Genomic DNA, 17313 nt, shown 5'->3' on the forward strand with positions numbered 1-17313 from the left:
CCTGTCTATGTCGACGGGGCGATGGTGGAGTCAAAAGCTTCAAATTCCTGTGCGTGCATATTTCTGTAGATCTTTCCTGGACCCAAGATGGACACAAAAAGCTGGAGTAACTCAGCGGGACTGGCAGCATCTCTGGAGAGAAAGAATGGGTGATGTTTCGAGGTTAAGTCCACGCTAATGTAATTATAAAGAAAACCCATCAATGCCTCTACTTCCTGAGGAGATTAGGGAGATTTGGTATGTCAGAGAGGATTCTCTTGAACTTCTACAGATTAGAATAGATTAGATTAGATTAGATTCCTTTATTTGTCATTCAGACCATTCGGTCTGAACGAAATTTCGTTGCCTGCAGTCATACATATAATAATAAACAACAAAACACACAATAAACACAAATTAACATCCTCCACAGTGAGTTCACCAGGCACCTCCTCACTGTGATGGAGGCAAAAGTCTTAAAGTCACTGTCTCTTCCCCTCCTTATTCTCCCTCTGCGCTGAGGCGATCCAGGTCTCCGATGTTGTTGCCCCACCGGGCGATGGTAAGTCAGTCCCGCGGCTCAACCGAGCTCCGCGGCCCGGGGTGGTCGAAGCTGCCGAGATGTCGCCCTCCAGTCCAGCGGACGCAGCTGTTGCTCCGGAAAAACAGGCACCAACCTGTGACCTGCGAGCCCCGGATTCAGGTCGCCACCGACGGAATGCCGCCTCAGCCACCGGAGCACCGTCACAGCCTCGAGTCGGGCCGCCCTCACCGGAGCACCGTCTCAGCCCTGAGTCGTGCCGCTGCCACCGGAATGCCGGAACGCCGCCACAGCCCCGAACTCGGCCAGCCTCACATTGTAAGTCCTGGCTGGCTCTGCCTCCGGAGCCTCGACGTCGGGGCAGTTGGAGGCCACCAGCTCCGCCATGAGGCCTCAGCGCAGACGGAGGCAGAGAAGGGGGGTTACGACAGAAAGAGAAGCTTTCCCCCTAAGGGAGAGACGGAAAACCATGTTTCACCTCCCCCCCCCCCCGACACACACACATATCACAACCTAATAACTAAAATTTGACTAAAACAAGACAAACAAAACAACAACAACAAAAACAGAGACGGACTGCAGGCGAGCCGCAGCCATTCAACAGCGCCGCCACTCCCGGTCAGGTGTACAGTAGAGAGCATCACGGCCTGGTTCGGCAATTTGAATGCCCAAGAACGTAGAAGACTGCAAAAAGTTGTGAACACTGCCCATTCTATCACATGTTCTGACCACCCCAACATCAAAAAGATTTACAGGTGTCGCTGCCTCAAAAAGGCAGCCAGCATCATCAGAGACCAACACCACCCTGGCCACACACTCATTTCATCCGGGAAGAAGATAAAGGAGCCTGAAAACTGTAACGTCCAAGTTCAGGAACAGTTCCATCAGGCTATTAAACAGTACAACCGCCATTAAGCTCTGAATTACAATTATTGAATTACTATCATTGTCAGTACTGCACTGCTGTTGTTTGTTTTTCATGTGTACATATTTGTGGTGTGTGAGTATATATATATATATGTATGTATATACATTTGTGTGTATGTGTGAATAAGTGTATATATATATACACACTGAACTTGTCTTTCTCATTTATTATATTGCTTACAGTGCACTGTTGTTTACATATACTTTGTGCTGCTGCAAGTAAAAATGGCATTGATCTATCGGGGACATATGACAAGAAAACATTCTTGATAATCTCCTGCTCCAGAGTATTGGGCGGCAGCAGAGGTTGCTCCACCCCCTCAGTTCCTTCCTGCGATTGGCAGTGACTAGCTTCAGCAGGATATAAATTGCAGCAGCTTGTGCCCAGGGTATTGGACCCACCTGAGGTGAAACTGGCTTGTTGGAGAAAGACACAGTGAGTACCAGAGGGGTTGTTTGTGTGTTGCTGACACACGGAACTGGCTGCTGGTTCTCAGTTTCAATGGATTGACACCAAATGAAATGAAATGAATGGGGGATTCCTTGTTTCAACAGGTCAGAGACAGGATGAAGCCCTTTGTTACAATTGTGCTTGTGCTGTGCATTTACCTGTCAGGATCAGACAGTGCAGGTTAGTACTTTTTCTGGTGTGAGGGGCTCCTGACGGCAAACATCAGACATGGTGCATGTTAGGACAGGTACTGAATCATTCTAGCTTACCCTGGTCTGAAAATTATACCTTTAGTAAATGGAGCATGTTCTGGTGAAGGTAGTGGAGGGATAGAACATGGTACAGCACAGGAATGGGCCCTTCAGCCCACCATGCCGTGCTGACCATGATATTGGTCTGAACTAATCCCATCTCTCTGCACATGGTCTATACCCTTCTCTTCCTGCATGTTCATGTGTCTGTGTAAATGCCTTTTCTACACTGCTAATGTAAAAGCTTCCACCACCAACCTGGCAGTGTGCTCCAGGCACCTGTAAGCAAACAGTTGCCTTTCACATAATCATAATAATAATAATAATGGATGGGATTTATATAGCGCCTTTCTAATACTCAAGGCGCTTTACATCGCATTATTCATTCACTCCTCAGTCACACTCGGTGGTGGTAAGCTACTTCTGTAGCCACAGCTGCCCTGGGGCAGACTGACGGAAGCGTGCCTGCCATTCTGCCCCTACGGCCCCTCGGACCACCACCAATCACTCACACACATTCACACACATTCACACACAGGCAAAGGTGGGTGAAGTGTCTTGCCCAAGGACACAACGACAGTATGCACTCCAAGCGGGATTCGAACCGGCCACCTTCCGGTCGCCAGCCGAACACTTAGCCCATTGTGCCATCTGTCATCCCTATATCATATACTTATTAAAATTCTGATCATGTTACTGTTTGTATGTGTGTGTATATGTGGTTATCTTTACATCTTCCCCAATACATTATGCAGTAATGATTACATTTTTACATCTACCGGTTGACATTTTGCCCGTCGAGCCCGGGATCGCCTTATCTGAACAATTCATGCTTTATTTCTCGATTTATTCTCGACTCATTACTGATTAAAATTCTAAAAATGTCAAAAGTCTTTAAAATTAAAACCACCAGCTTCAAATGATGATGTCACAATCGCTCAGCTAGCAGAGACCTGCCTCACTGAAGATTTCATCGGATAATTGACACGTTATCCGCGATTAAACTTTAAAAATGACAACTTTCACAAGATTGTTACGTATTCTGATTCACATTTTTCCCCTTGAGGCTGTTCCACCGCTGCTGGAGCTCAGGTCGATCCCGGCAGGAAAGGCCGCGCCAATCCAGGTAGGCCGCTGGGGGGGGGGGGGGGAGAGGACGTGACTCGAATAATAATCCAGGAAGCGACTGAAGGACGGTATCCCCCTTACCGTGCCCGCTTCCGCCACATAAAGACATTAAAAAACCCATCAAAAACACACTTTAACAAAAACAAAAAAACAAACAAACAAAAAGATACCAGGCTACAGGTGGAGGCTCCTGGCACCAGCGCCACCGGAAGTACAATTATGAAACGATGGTGGAGAGAGTCAAAAGCTTCAAATTCCTGTGCATGCATATTTCTGAAGATCTTTTCTGGATCCAAGATAGACACAAAAAGCTGGAGTAACTCAGCGGGACAGGCAGCATCTCTGGAGAAAAGGAATGGGTGACGTTTCGAGTTGAGTCTACACTAATGCAATTATAAAGAAAACCCATCAATACCTCTACTTCCTGAGGTGATCAGGGAGATTTGGTATGTCAGAGAGGATTCTCTTGAAATTCTATAGGTGTACAGTAGAGAGCATCACGGCCTGGTTCGGCAATTTGAATTCCCAGGAACGTAGAAGACTGCAAAATGTTGTGAACACTGCCCATTCTATCACAGGTTCTGACCACCCCAACATCAAAAAGATTTACAGGTGTCGCTGCCTCAAAAAGGCAGCCAGCATCGTCAGAGACCAACACCACCCTGGCCACACACTCATTTCATCCATATCACAGGGAAGAAGATAAAATAGCCTGAATACTGTCACGTCCAAGTTCAGGAACAGATCCATCAGGCTAGTAAACACGACAATTGTACTATATAAATGGCGTCAAGTTGGGAAAAGGGGAAGTACAACGGGATCTAGGGGTCCTTGTACATCAGTCTATAAAAGTAAGCATGCAGGTACAGCGGGCAGTGAAGACAGAGAATGGCATGTTGGACTTTATAATAAGAGGAATCGAATATAGGAGCAAATAGGTCCCTGTGCAGTTGTACAGAGCCCTAGTGAGACCACACCTGGAGTATTGTGTGCAGTTTTGGTCCCCTAATTTGAGGAAGGACATTCTTGCTATTGAGGGAGTGCAGCTTAGGTTTACAAGGTTATTTCCCGGGATGGCGGGACTGTCATATGCTGAGAGAATTGAGCAGCTGGGCTTGTACACTCTGGAGTTTAGAAGGATGAGAGGGTATCTCATTGAAACATATAAGATTGTTAAGGGTTTAGACACGCTAGAGGCAGGAAACATGTTCCTGATGTTGGGGGTGTCCAGAATCAGGGGCCGCAGTTTAAGAATAAGGAGTAAGCCATTTAGAACAGAGAAGAGGAAACACTTTTTCTCACAGAGAGTGGTGAGCCTGTGGAATTCTCTGCCTCAGAGGGCAGTGGAAGCAGGTTCTTTGGATGCTTTCAAGAGAGAGCTAGATAGTGCTCTTAAAAGTCAGGGGATATGTGGGGAAGGCAGGAACGGGGTACTGATTGGGGATGATCAGCCATGATCACATTGAATGGCGGTGCTGGCTCGAAGGGCCAAATGGCCTACTCCTGCACCTATTGTCTATTGTCTATTGACAACCTCCATTAAGCTCTGAATTACATAGACTATCATTGTTAGTATTGCATTACTGTTGTTTGTTTTTTATGTGTACGTATGTGTGGTGTGAGTGTATATATATAATGTATATACATTTGTGTGCATGTGCGTATAAGTGTATATGTACACACACTGAACTTGTCCTTCTCATTTATTATATTGCTTAAAGTGCACTTCTTATATATTCTTTGTGCTGCTGCAAGTAAAAATGTCATTGATCTATCTGGGACATATGACAATAAAACATTTTTGATAATTTCCTGCTCTAGACTATTGGGCGGCAGCAGAGTTTGCTCCATCCCCTTAGATTAAAAGTCAAAAAAAGTCAAAGGACTTTGAAATTAAAACCACCAGCTTCAAATGATGACGTCAGAATGTCTCAGCTAGTAGAGTCCTGCCTCAGTGAAGATATCGTCCTATATTTGACACATTATTCGTGATTAAAGCTTTAAAAATGGCAACTTTCACAAGATTGTTACATATTCTGATTCACATTTTTCCCCTCGAGGCAGAGATCACTTTCACTAAACATGTTACGCTTTATTTCTTGACTTATTACTGATTAAAGTTTAATAAAATCAAAGTACCTTTAATTTCAAACCGAACAGCTTCAACTGATGACGTCACAATGGCCAGACTAGCAGGGGGAGGGCGAATTACTATTGCAACACACAGGGCAGGTGCAATTGGAATTTTGTTTAAAGATCACTGTTGAGGAAGGCAAGGGGAGTGCTGGAATCTTCCATTCGGGAACGGTTTGAGTTGGAGGACCACCCCTCCCGTGGGGGTTACAGGTAAGGAATGGGTGCGTTGGGGGAGTCCGCACTTGGTCTAGTCTCCTTTAAACTTTCTCCGTCCCACTTTAAACCTGTGCCCTCTGGTACTTGCCATTTCCAAGTAAAGACATTCTACCCTAACTATGCTCCCCGTCATTTTGTGCTTCTATCAGTTTGTCACTTGACCTTCAATGCTCCAGTGAAAACAACCCCAGTTCGTCCAATCTCTCCTTGTACCTAACGCACAACATTGTGGCTAAAAGTCATTGAGGTTTTTACTGGTAGTGCTTGCAATGTGCATTTATCTGCACTGTAGGATACTGCATGGATAGTGGCCATTTAGCACATGATGTCCATACCTGCTCTCTCTGACCATTCCAGAATTTGCCTTTTATTTCCTGACCTATTCTCCTCTGGGGGAGTAGCAACAACCTCCATTTCTATGCAATGATCTGCATCCTGTTAACCCTTGGGATGCAGTAATCTCTGCTTCCAAGGTGTTCCATGACTTGCTCTACCAGTTCTGGCTAATTTACCAGAACAATTTCAGCAATGCTGCCTTCCTTGTAAACTAGAAACGGGCTGAAGGGAAGGTTCTGCAGAATGCACTTCTGAAACTCCTGCCCTGTCTCTCAGAATTCAAGAAAAAATCATTTTGCAGAAATCTGCTCTCTAGTTATCCTGTGCTCCATCGCCATTGACAAAGGTACAATTTCAAACAGAGATTTAACATTCAAACTTCATATTTTACAGGATTGATGCAGAAATCAGTGATATTCCCAACCAAAACAGCCACCAGCTTCGTCAAGTTGAATGCAGCTGATTTCTCTGATTTGACTGCCTTTACTGTCTGCCTCAGAGCAGCCTCTGAAGAGAACCATGATTACACTTTGTTCTCCTACGCAACAAAGAAATCCCACAATGAGCTGCTGATTTGGCAAAAAAGTAATGCACAACTTGACCTGTATTTAGGATCTGTTATAACGGGATTTTCCCTCCCAAAAATGGATGCCTGGTTGAGACACATCTGTGTGAGCTGGGAGTCTCAAAATGGTGAGATAACAATCTGGGTCAATGGGAGACGTAGTCTAAGGAAGGTTAGTAGTAAGGGTGGATTTGTGAAAAATGGTGGCCAGTTTTTCCTTGGTCAGGAGCAAGACACAGTCGGTGGTAAATTTGACATCAAACAATCCTTTGTCGGAGAGATAACTGATGTTAATATGTGGGATCGTGCTCTTAAACCCTATGAGATTAAGTTGATCAGTCAGGGGTGTTACAATATTGGAGGGAACCTCATTGACTGGGGATCAACAACATTTACAACAGAAGGGAATGTCAAAATTAAAGACAATAATGATTGTACACATTAAATGTTTTGGCTCCAAAAAGCATTTAAATGTGCAGAGGGGAACACAATCTCCTCAAACTACTGCAGCTGAATATGACCTTGCTTTGCGATCTTTCCTCTCTAAACCAGATTGGTAGTAAAAGTAATGTTGATTCCAGAATAAAGGGCTTTTTACGTTGGGGTAAGGGACAACTCACTGTCCTTCCAGTTTCTCATCCCCCTCACTGACAGGATAATGGCTTCAAACTCAATACACAAGAGTCTCGGCCATTCTCCTTCACACATTGAGAGAGGGATGGGGAGCAGGGAACCATGGTGATGTCTACAGGGATCGGCAGGGTGTAAACCCCAGGGCACTGCCCCACACACTGACCCTTGACTGAAGCCCAGGGACTGCTCAGAACAGACAAGTCCGCCCTCTTTAACCAGACTCCCCTCCTCGTCCATTCTGCTAGAGCCCTTCCTCAAATCCCACTGGGAATACTTGGGCATCCCAGTTAAAAGATGGAGCAGTACAGAGCAGTGTCCAGGGCATTTGGTGCCATCTTTCTGACACACACATGTAGACAAGAAAGTGTCAGAGGCATGGGGGTGGTGGTGATGGGCAGACACGGACTGTGGGAAAGTCCCTGTGGTGGAGGCTGATCCTGTCTTGATTTAGATTGTGCTGATTGGAATTATTACTGTCTCTCTCTGTATTTAACCTCTTGATTTCACATTGTTTGTTACACCAAGGTTTGGAAAGCTCACAATGTGTTCTGTGCTTCCAGTGATTGTGATTAAACTGTAACATTGCAGTTTCATCAGCTTAATAAACAAGCATCAAAACAAAAATAATCTTGTGTGTGAATGACTGTGTTTGTGTATCCAGGTTCCATGTAATGTTCACTGCACTCAGTGTCCATTACTAAGTCTTAAAAACTTCTCTTAATACACCCATCAAATTCTGCACCGTCTAAGCCTTTTGCACAAAGTTCAGTAGAATCTTGATCAGCAAGGCAAGTAGGCAATGGAATGGTTAATGGAGTTGAATGCAGATAAGTGTGAGGTGTTGCATTTTTGGAAATTGAACCAGGATAGCATCTTCACCATAAATGGAAGAGCCTTTGGGAGTGTTGTCGAGCAGAGGGATCTAGGAGTGCAGGTACATAGTTCCCCTAAAGAGGCATAGTGTAACAGGTAGATGGGGTAGAGAATAAGACTTTTGGTACATTGGCCTTCATCAATCTGTGTACCGAGTGTACAAGTTGGTATGTTATAGCAGGGTGGGACAAGGCATTAGTGAGGCCACATTTGGATTTTTGTGTTCTGTTTTAGTCACCCTGCTACAGAAGAATGTCATTAAGCTGTAAACTGTGCAGAGAAGATTTACGAGGATGTTTCCGGGACATGTTTAATTTATTGTCACATGTATCAAGGTGCTTTGGCGCTATTCAGTCAGTGAAAAGACTGTACATGTTTATACATGTTCACAATCAAGCTGCCCACACCTCGGGTGAATGCACACAGTCTTAACCCAGAGTAAGGGTATCAAGACCCATTGGGCTTAGGGCAAATGTGAGAGAGGGAATATCTAATAGGAACCAGAGGAGCAACTTTTTCACTCGGAGGGTGTTGGATGCACTGAACAAGCTGCCAGAGGAAGTGTCTCTATCATGCTGAGGACTGGCACCAGCTCTCAGACACCTCCTCATACCTACCCTTTGACCAGGACCCCACAGTTGAAGACTAGGCCATCATCTTCTCGACTGTTTCTGATTGCATCACCCTGGTTATCTCCCTTGCACAGCCTCCAATCTTATTGATCCCCAGCCCTGCATTTCTATCTCTATCCCAATGTCCATAAACAGGACTGCCCTAGCAGACCCATTGTCTCTGCATGCTCCTACCCCACAGAACGTTCTCCCAAATAACTTGATTCCATCCTATTCCCCCTTGTCCAGGCCCTCTGACCTACATCTGAGACAGCCCACATGCCTTTTAATGCATGACAAACTTTCAATTTCCAAGCCCCCTTTGCCTCATCTCTATCACAGATGCCCAGTCCCTTTACACCTCCATCCCTCACCAGGAAGGTGCCCACGCCCTCCGGTGCTTCCTTGAACAGAGGCGCAATCAATTTCCATCTACAAACACTCTTCTCCACCTGACGGAATTTGTTCTCACCCTCAATTTCTTGTTCAACTCCTTTCACTATCTCCATGTTAAAGATGTAGCCATGGGCACTCACATCGGCCCCAGCTATGCCTGCCTTTTTGTGGGTTACGTTGAATAGTCCTTGTTCAAACATGCCCTGGCACCATCCTCCAACTCTTTCTCCACTACATCGGGGTTACCTCTTCCACCCATGTGGAATTTGTTGATTTCATTAAGTCACATCTCTATACGTTTTAACAAGTACTGGGGTGCCTCAATGGGAAAGACAGCATCTTTGGAGAATTGGTTCATAAGTTTTAAGATGTTTTTGAACAGGGGTAAGTCTGCACCTTGGAAGGAGGTACTAAATTAGATTAAGGGAAATGATTAAACAGGAGGTAGAATAAGTATTTAAGAAGGAACTGCAGATGCTGGAAAATCGAAGGTACACAAAAATGTACCCTGGAGAAACTCAGCAGGTGCAGCAGCATCTATTGAGCAAAGGAAATAGGCAATGTTTCGGACCGAAATCCTTCTTCAGACTGAAGGGGAGAAGAAAGGAAAGAGGAGGAGGAGGAGTCCGAGGGTTGAGGGAGGGATAGGAATGGGAGGGGACAGCAAGGACTAACAAAATTTGGAGAATTCAATGTTCATGCCACCAGGATGCAGACTCCCCAAGCGGAATATGAGGTGCTGTTCCTCCAATTTCCGGTGGTGCTCGCTCTGGCCATGGAGGAGACCCAGGACAGAGAGGTTGGATATGGAATGGGAGGGGGAGTTGAAGTGCTGAGCCACCGGAAGGTCAGGTTGGTTAATGCGGACCGAGATGAGGTGTTGGTCTCACCGATATAAATCAGCTGACATCTAGAGCAGCGGATGCAATAGATGAGGTTGGAGGAGATGCAGGTGAACCTCTGTTGCACCTGGAACGACTGCTTGGGTCCTTGAATGGAGTCAAGGGGGGAGGTAAAGCGACAAGTGTAGCATCTCTTGCGGTTGCAAGGGAAAGTTCCCGGGGAGGGGGAGGGGGAGGTACGGGAGGGAAGGGAAGAATTGACAAGGGAGTTACAGAGGGAGCGGTCTTTGCGGAAAGCAGACATGGGGGGAGATGGGAAGATGTGGGGAGTGGTGGGGTCACGTTGGAGTTGGCGAAACTGACGGAGGTTTACTTGTTGTATGTCGGCTAGTGGGGTGAAAGGTGAGGACTAGGGGGACTTTGCCTTTGTTGCGAGTGGGGGGATGGGGAGAGAGAGCAGTGTTACGGGGCATTGAAGAGACCCTGGTGTGAGATTCATCTATGGTGGAGGAGGGGAACCCCCGTTCCCTGAAGAATGAGGACATTTCAGATGCCCTGGTGTGGAACGCATCATCCTGGGAGCAGATGTGGCGTAGATGGAGGAATTGGGAGTAGGGAGTGGAGTCTTTACTGGAAGCAGGGTGGGAAGAAGTGTAGTCCAGATAGTCATGGGAGTCAGTGGGTTTATAGTGGATGTCGGTCAGAGGTCTATCACCTGCGATGGAGATAGTGAGGTCAAGGAATGGTAGGGAAGTGTCGGAAATGGTCCAGGTGTATTTGAGTGCAGGATGGAAGTTGGTGGTGAAGCGGAGGTAGAGGTCGGAATGGGGCCCTGGTACGTCTCGAACAAGGATTGTTCGACGTACCCGACAAAGAGGCAGGCGTAGCTGGGGCCCATGCGCGTGCCCATAGCTACGCCTTGTATTTGGAGGAAATGGGAGGAGTCAAATGAGAAGTTATTGAGTGTAAGGACCAACTCCGCTAGGCGGAGGAGAGTGTCGGTGGCCGGGTGTAGGTCGTTTCTCCGGTCAAGGAAGGACCGGAGGGCTTTGAGACCATCCTTGTGGGGGATGGAGGTGTAGAGTGACTGGACGTCCATGGTGAAGATGAGAGGATGAGGGTCTAGAGAATGGAATGCGCGGAGACGACGGAGAGTGTCTGAGGTGTCTTGAACATAGGTAGGGAGGGATTTAACCAAGGGGTATAGGATGGAGTCAATGTATGTGGAAATGAGTTAGGTAGGGCACGAACAGGCAGAGACAATGGGTCTACCGGGACAGCCAGGTTTGTGGATTTTGGGGAGAAGGTAAAAACGGGCCGTGCGGGGCTGTGGAACGATGAGGTTGGAGGCTCGGGCGGGCAGGGCGTGGGAGTTGATGAAGTCGGTGATGGTGCTAGAGATGGTGGCCTGGTGCTCGTCAGTGGGGTCATGGTCCAGGGGTAAGTAGGAGGAGGTGTCCGAGAGCTGGCGCTTGGCCTCAGCTTTGTAGAGATTGACGCGCCAGACTACCACGGCACCTCCCTTGTCTGGGTTGTTGCGGAGTGAGTCGATGGCAGTACATTCAGGGGGGGAGAGATTGGAGTGAGACAGGGGAGTGGAGAAGTTGAGGCAGTTGATTTCGCAACGGCAGTTTTGGATAAAAAGTTCTTAAGTCGGATGGCCACGAGGGGGGGTCCACGAGAAGGGCTTTGGGAGCAGTTGTCATTTGGTAAGTCCACATCTGACATGTGGGAGATGTTTAAAGGTTAAAGATGAAAGTTGATTAAAGTTCAGTACCTGATGGGATCTATCCCAAGTTATAAAGAGAGGCAAGAGAAGAAGTTGTCAAGGCCTTGAGAAATATCTTTGCAACGTGTAGCCACAGGTGAGGTCTGGGAGGACTGGAGAGTATCCAATGTTGGTCCTTTATTTAAGAAAGGGAAGAGACAACCCTTTCAATCCAGACAATTAGATTATCAGATGCTGGTCCCGGTCGACACACAGATCAATGATAGCTTTCTATCTTTGGGAGAAGGGAGATCGATTGACTGACCAAATGGTGCCAGCGCAACAACCTGGCTCTCATTGTCAGTAAGATCAAGGAACTGATTGTGGACTTTGGAAGAGGAAGGACGAGGATCTATGTCGACGGAACGATGGTGGAGAGAGTCAAAAGCTTCAAATTCCTGTGCATGCATATTTCTGAAGATCTGTTCTGGATCCAAGATAGACACAAAAAGCTGGACTAACTAAGCGGGACAGGCAGCATCTCTGGAGAGAAGGAATGGGTGACGTTTCAGGTTGAGTCTACACTAATGCAATTATAAAGTAAACCCATCAATACCTCTACTTCCTGAGGTGATCAGGGAGATTTGGTATGTCAGAGAGGATTCTCTTGAACTTCTACAGGTGTACAATAGAGAGCATCACGGCCTGGTTCGGCAATTTGAATGCCCAGGAACGTAGAAGACTGCAAAATGTTGTGAACACTGCCCATTCTATCACAGGTTCTGACCACCCCAACATCAAAAAGATTTACAGGTGTCGCTGCCTCAAAAAGGCAGCCAGCATCGTCAGAGACCAACACCACCCTGGCCACACACTCATTTCATCCATATCACAGGGAAGAAGACAAAGGACCCTGAATACTGTAACGTCCAAGTTCAGGAACAGATCCATCAGGCTAGTAAACACGACAATTGTACTATCTAAATGGCGTCAAGTTGGGAAAAGGGGAAGACAACGGGATCTGGGTGTCCTTGTTCATCAGTCTATAAAAGTAAGCATGCAGGTACAGCGGGCAGTGAAGAAAGAGAATGGCATGTTGGACTTTATAATAAGAGAATCAAATATAGGAGCAAATAGGTCCCTGTGCAGTTGTACAGAGCCCTAGTGAGACCACACCTGGAGTATTGTGTGCAGTTTTGGTCCCCTAATTTGAGGAAGGATGTTCTTGCTATTGAGGGAATGCAGCTTAGGTTTACAAGTTTATTTCCCGGGATGGCGGGACTGTCATATGCTGAGAGAATTGAGCAGCTGGGCTTGTACACTCTGGGTTTAGAAGGATGAGAGGGCATCTAAATGAAACATATAAGATTGTTAAGGGTTTAGACACGCTAGAGGCAGGAAACATGTTCCTGATGTTGGGGGTGTCCAGAACCAGGGGCCGCAGTTTAAGAATAAGGAGTAAGCCATTTAGAACAGAGAAGAGGAAACACTTTTTCTCACAGAGAGTGGTGAGCCTGTGGAATTCTCTGGATGCTTTCAAGAGAGAGCTGGATAGGGCTCTTAAAAGTCAGGGGATATGGGGGGAAGGCAGGAACGGGGTACTGATTGGGGATGATCAGCCATGATCACATTGAATGGCGGTGCTGGCTCGAAGGGCCAAATGGCCTACTCCTGCACCTATTGTCTATTGTCTATTGACAACCTCCATTAAGCTCTGAATTACATAGACTATGTTAGTATTGCATTACTGTTGTTTATTTTTTATGTGTACGTATGTGTGGTGTGAGAGGATATATATATATGTATTAATTGTGCATCTGTGCATTAATTGCCTCATACTGTGTTTTGTATTGAATTATGTCTTTACTTTGTGTACTAGTCATGTCTCTACTATTTATTTCATTCCCCTTACATGTTTTTCCTCTACCTGCTAAATTTTTGTAAGGTGTCCTTGAGACTCTTGAAAGGCACCCATAAATAAAATGTATTATTATTTATTATTATTACATTTGTGTGCATGTGCGAATAAGTGTATATATACACACACTGAACTTGTCCTTCTCATTTATTATATTACTTACAGTGCACTTCTTACATATTCTTTGTGCTGCTGCAAGTAAAAATGTCATTGATCTATCTGGGACATATGACAAGAAAACATTCTTGACTATTGGGCGGCAGCAGAGTTTCCTTCATCCCCTTAGATTAAAAGTCAAAAAAAGTCAAAAGACTTTGAAATTAAAACCACCAGCTTCAAATGATGACGTCACAATGTCTCAGCTAGTAGAGTCCTGCCTCAGTGAAGATATCGTCCGATATTTGACACATTATTCATGATCAAAGCTTTAAAAATGCCAACTTTCACAAGATTGTTACATATTCTGATTCACATTTTCCCCCTCGAGGCAGAGGACACTTTCATTAAACATTTTATGCTTTATTTCTTGACTTATTACGGATTAAAGTTTAATAAAATCAAAGTACCTTTAATTTCAAACCGAACAGCTTCAACTGATGACATCACAATGGCCAGACTAGCAGGGGGAGGGCGAATTACTATTGCAACACACAGGGCAGGTGCAATTGGAATTTTGTTTAAAAATCACTGTTGAGGAAGGCAAGGGGAGGGCTGGAATCTTCCATTCGGGAACGGTTTGAGTTGGAGGACCACCCCTCCCGTGGGGGTTACAGGTAGGGAATGGGTGCGTTGGGGGAGTCCACACTTGGTCTAGTCTCCTTTAAACTTTCTCCGTCCCACTTTAAACCTGTGCCCTGTGGTACTTGCCATTTCCAAGTAAAGACATTCTACCCTAACTATGCTCCCCGTCATTTTGTGCTTCTATCAGTTTGTCACTTGACCTTCAATGCTCCAGTGAAAACAACCCCAGTTCGTCCAATCTCTCCTCGTACCTAACGCTCAACATTGTGGCTAAAAGTCATTGAGGTTTTTACTGGTAGTGCTTGCAATGTGCATTTATCTGCACTGTCGGATACTACATGGATAGTGAGTGGCCATTTAGCCCATGATGTCCATACCTGCTCTCTCTGACCTTTCCCAGAATTTGCCTTTCATTTCCTGACCTACTCTCCTCTGGGGGAGTAGCAACAACGTCCATTTCTATGCACGGATCTGCATCCTGTAAACCCTTGGGATGCAGTAATCTCTGCTTCCAAGGTGGTACTCCAAGACATGCTCAACCAGTCGTGGCTAATTTACCAGAACAATTTCAGCAATGCTGTCTTCCTTGTAAACTAGAAACAGCTGAAGAGCAGGTTCTGCAGATGAACTTCTGATATTCCTGCCCTGTCTCTCAGATTTCAAGAAAAAATTCATTTTGCAGAAATCTGCTCTCTAGTTATCCTGTGCTCCATCTCAGATGGTAAAGGTGCAATTTCAAACAGAGATTTAACATTCTAACTTCATATTTTACAGGATTGATGCAGAAATCAGTGATATTCCCAACCAAAACAGACACCAGCTTCGTCAAGTTGAATGCAGCTGATTTCTCTGATTTGACTGTCTTTACTGTCTGCCTCAGAGCAGCGTCTGAAGAGAACCGTAATTACACTTTGTTCTCCTACGCAACAAGCAGATCCAACAATGAGCTGCTGATTTGGCAAAAGACTAATGCACAACTAGACCTGTATTTAGGACCTGTTGTAGGGAGATTTTACCTCCCAAAAATGGATGCCTGGTTTAGCAATGTTACAACATTTTGAGATTTAAAAAATCAAGTCTGCAATTTATCCCATCAGATAAAGCATAAAAAGAAGTTTAAGTTGACACCAATTTCACTTTCATATCTTCAGTATTGAAAAGGTTATGGCCATTTTCATACTCTAAAATTAGCATATTTTTCCCTATTGCTTTTCCATTGACTTAACTCAAAAGCTGTGATCGAGGACAGTAAAAAGCCCATAACTTACTTAAAAATTAAGAAAACTGAATGAAATTTTCATTTATTATAGATTGAAGCATCCTGACACAAATATGAAACAATCTTACTTGGATGACCTGAAATTAAAGCATATAATTAGTCAGTTACCTAATTGTAGCTAATTACAAAATTCAATTACTAGATCTAAACATCTATCCATTTCTTAAGAAAAGGTTAACCATTTTAAATAGCCTAAGTGTCCAAATAACATTCACACAAGAACTCACAAATTAACATGATTATTAAATCTCATTGTCATGAATTTATAGGCCAAATGGAAGGAATTTAGTGTTTAATTCCCGTAAATTAATGGCCATTTAAATCATCTTGGGAGTGAGATTTTGTGGAACGTGATCGTTTGGAACATTGCGGTTGCGGTGAATTTAAACCCCATATCGGCAGGAAAAACACTTCCGGTTCGTATGGGGCCTTAATCTCATTTTCGTCGATGAAATTTTGATTAAAGTAATCCGAAGAAGCAAGTTTATACGTAAAATACTCGACTTACCTTATGTTTTGCCCCCTACGTGAGATCCGTCCCGTAGTCGGCGTTAGAAGTAGATTTTTATTTTACTCCAGCAATTAAATTGTCCCGCGGTTTAAATTTTTTTTCCCAGGAATAGCAGTCGGAACGATTTATCAGCATCAGGTAGTAGCCCGAGAAAATATATCTCGGACAGGCAGGAGAAAATGGCATTTTAATCCCGCCCCCCCTCCCCCCCCCTCAAAGGCGCCAAAGTTGGGCGCACGGCCAGTGACAGAACTGCAGCGCCGCTGAAGATAAGTTTTGTAACATAACTACCTGGTTGAGACACATCTGTGTGAGCTGGGAGTCTCGAAAAGGTGAGATAACAGTCTGGGTCAATGTGAGACGTAGTATGAGGAAGATTGGTGGATTGGGTGGAGTTGTGAAGAACAGTGGCCAGTTTTTTCATGGTCAGGAGCAAGACTCAGTCGGTGGAGTTTTTGACATCAAACAATCCTTTGCCGGAGAGATAACTGATGTTAATATGTGGGATCGTGTTCTAAAACCCAATTAAATTGAGTTGATCAGTCAGGGGTGTTACAGTGATGGAGGGAACATCATTGACTGGGGATCTACAACATTTGCACCAGGAGGGAACGTCATAATTAAACACAATAATGATTGTACACTTTAAATATTTTGGATCCAAAAAGCATTTAAATGTGCAGAGGGGAACACAATCTCCTCAAACTACTCTTGCTGAATATGACCTTGCTTTGCGATCTTTCCTCTCTAAATCAGTCAGTAGTAGAATTACTGATGTTGATTCGAGAATAAAGGGGTTTTTACATCAGGGTAAGGAACAACTCACTGAGTCCTTCCAGTTTCTCATCACGCTCACTGACAGGGTAATGGCTTCAAACTCAGTACACTAGAGTGTCGGCCATTCTCCGTCACACATTGAGAAAGGGATGGGGAGCGGGGAACCATGGTGGATGTCTACAGGGATCAGCAGGGTGTAAAGCCCAGGGCACTGCCCCACACACTGACCCTTGACTGAAGGCCAGGAACTGCCCACAACAGACAAGTCCGCCCTCTTTAACCAGACTCCCCTCCTCGTCCATTCTGCTGGAGTCCTTCCTCAATTCCCACCGGGAATAGGTGGGCATCCCAGTTCAAAGGTGCAGCAGTACAGAGCAGTGTCCAGGGCATTTGGTGCCATCTCTCTGACACACACATGTAGACAAGAATGCGTCAGGGGCACGGGGGTGGTGGTGATGGGCAGGCACGGACTGTGGGAAAGTCCCTGTGTGGAG

The 17313-nt window shown here is 45.3% G+C and overlaps 1 protein-coding gene across 3 annotated transcripts; it reads left to right on the forward strand.

Moving 5' to 3' along the window:
* The first annotated feature begins 1748 nt into the window (after positions 1–1748).
* LOC116988635 (C-reactive protein-like) lies at positions 1749–16747 on the forward strand. 3 transcript variants are annotated; one of them, XM_033045519.1, is made up of 4 exons: positions 1749–1883; positions 2003–2078; positions 15027–15288; positions 16337–16747. In XM_033045519.1, the coding sequence occupies exons 2-4, from the start codon at positions 2015–2017 to the stop codon at positions 16569–16571; spliced, it is 561 nt and encodes a 186-aa protein (XP_032901410.1). In that variant the 5' UTR covers positions 1749–1883; positions 2003–2014; the 3' UTR covers positions 16572–16747. The 3 variants fall into 3 exon arrangements, with proteins under 3 accessions (XP_032901410.1, XP_032901409.1, XP_032901408.1); XM_033045518.1 differs by lacking the exon at positions 15027–15288 and adding an exon at positions 6359–6702 and having other exon boundaries at positions 1751–1883; positions 16419–16747; XM_033045517.1 differs by lacking the exons at positions 15027–15288; positions 16337–16747 and adding an exon at positions 6359–7031 and having other exon boundaries at positions 1751–1883.
* The last annotated feature ends 566 nt before the right edge of the window (positions 16748–17313 follow it).

Source organism: Amblyraja radiata, chromosome 27, assembly GCF_010909765.2.
Source record: "Amblyraja radiata isolate CabotCenter1 chromosome 27, sAmbRad1.1.pri, whole genome shotgun sequence".
NCBI lineage: Eukaryota > Metazoa > Chordata > Chondrichthyes > Rajiformes > Rajidae > Amblyraja > Amblyraja radiata.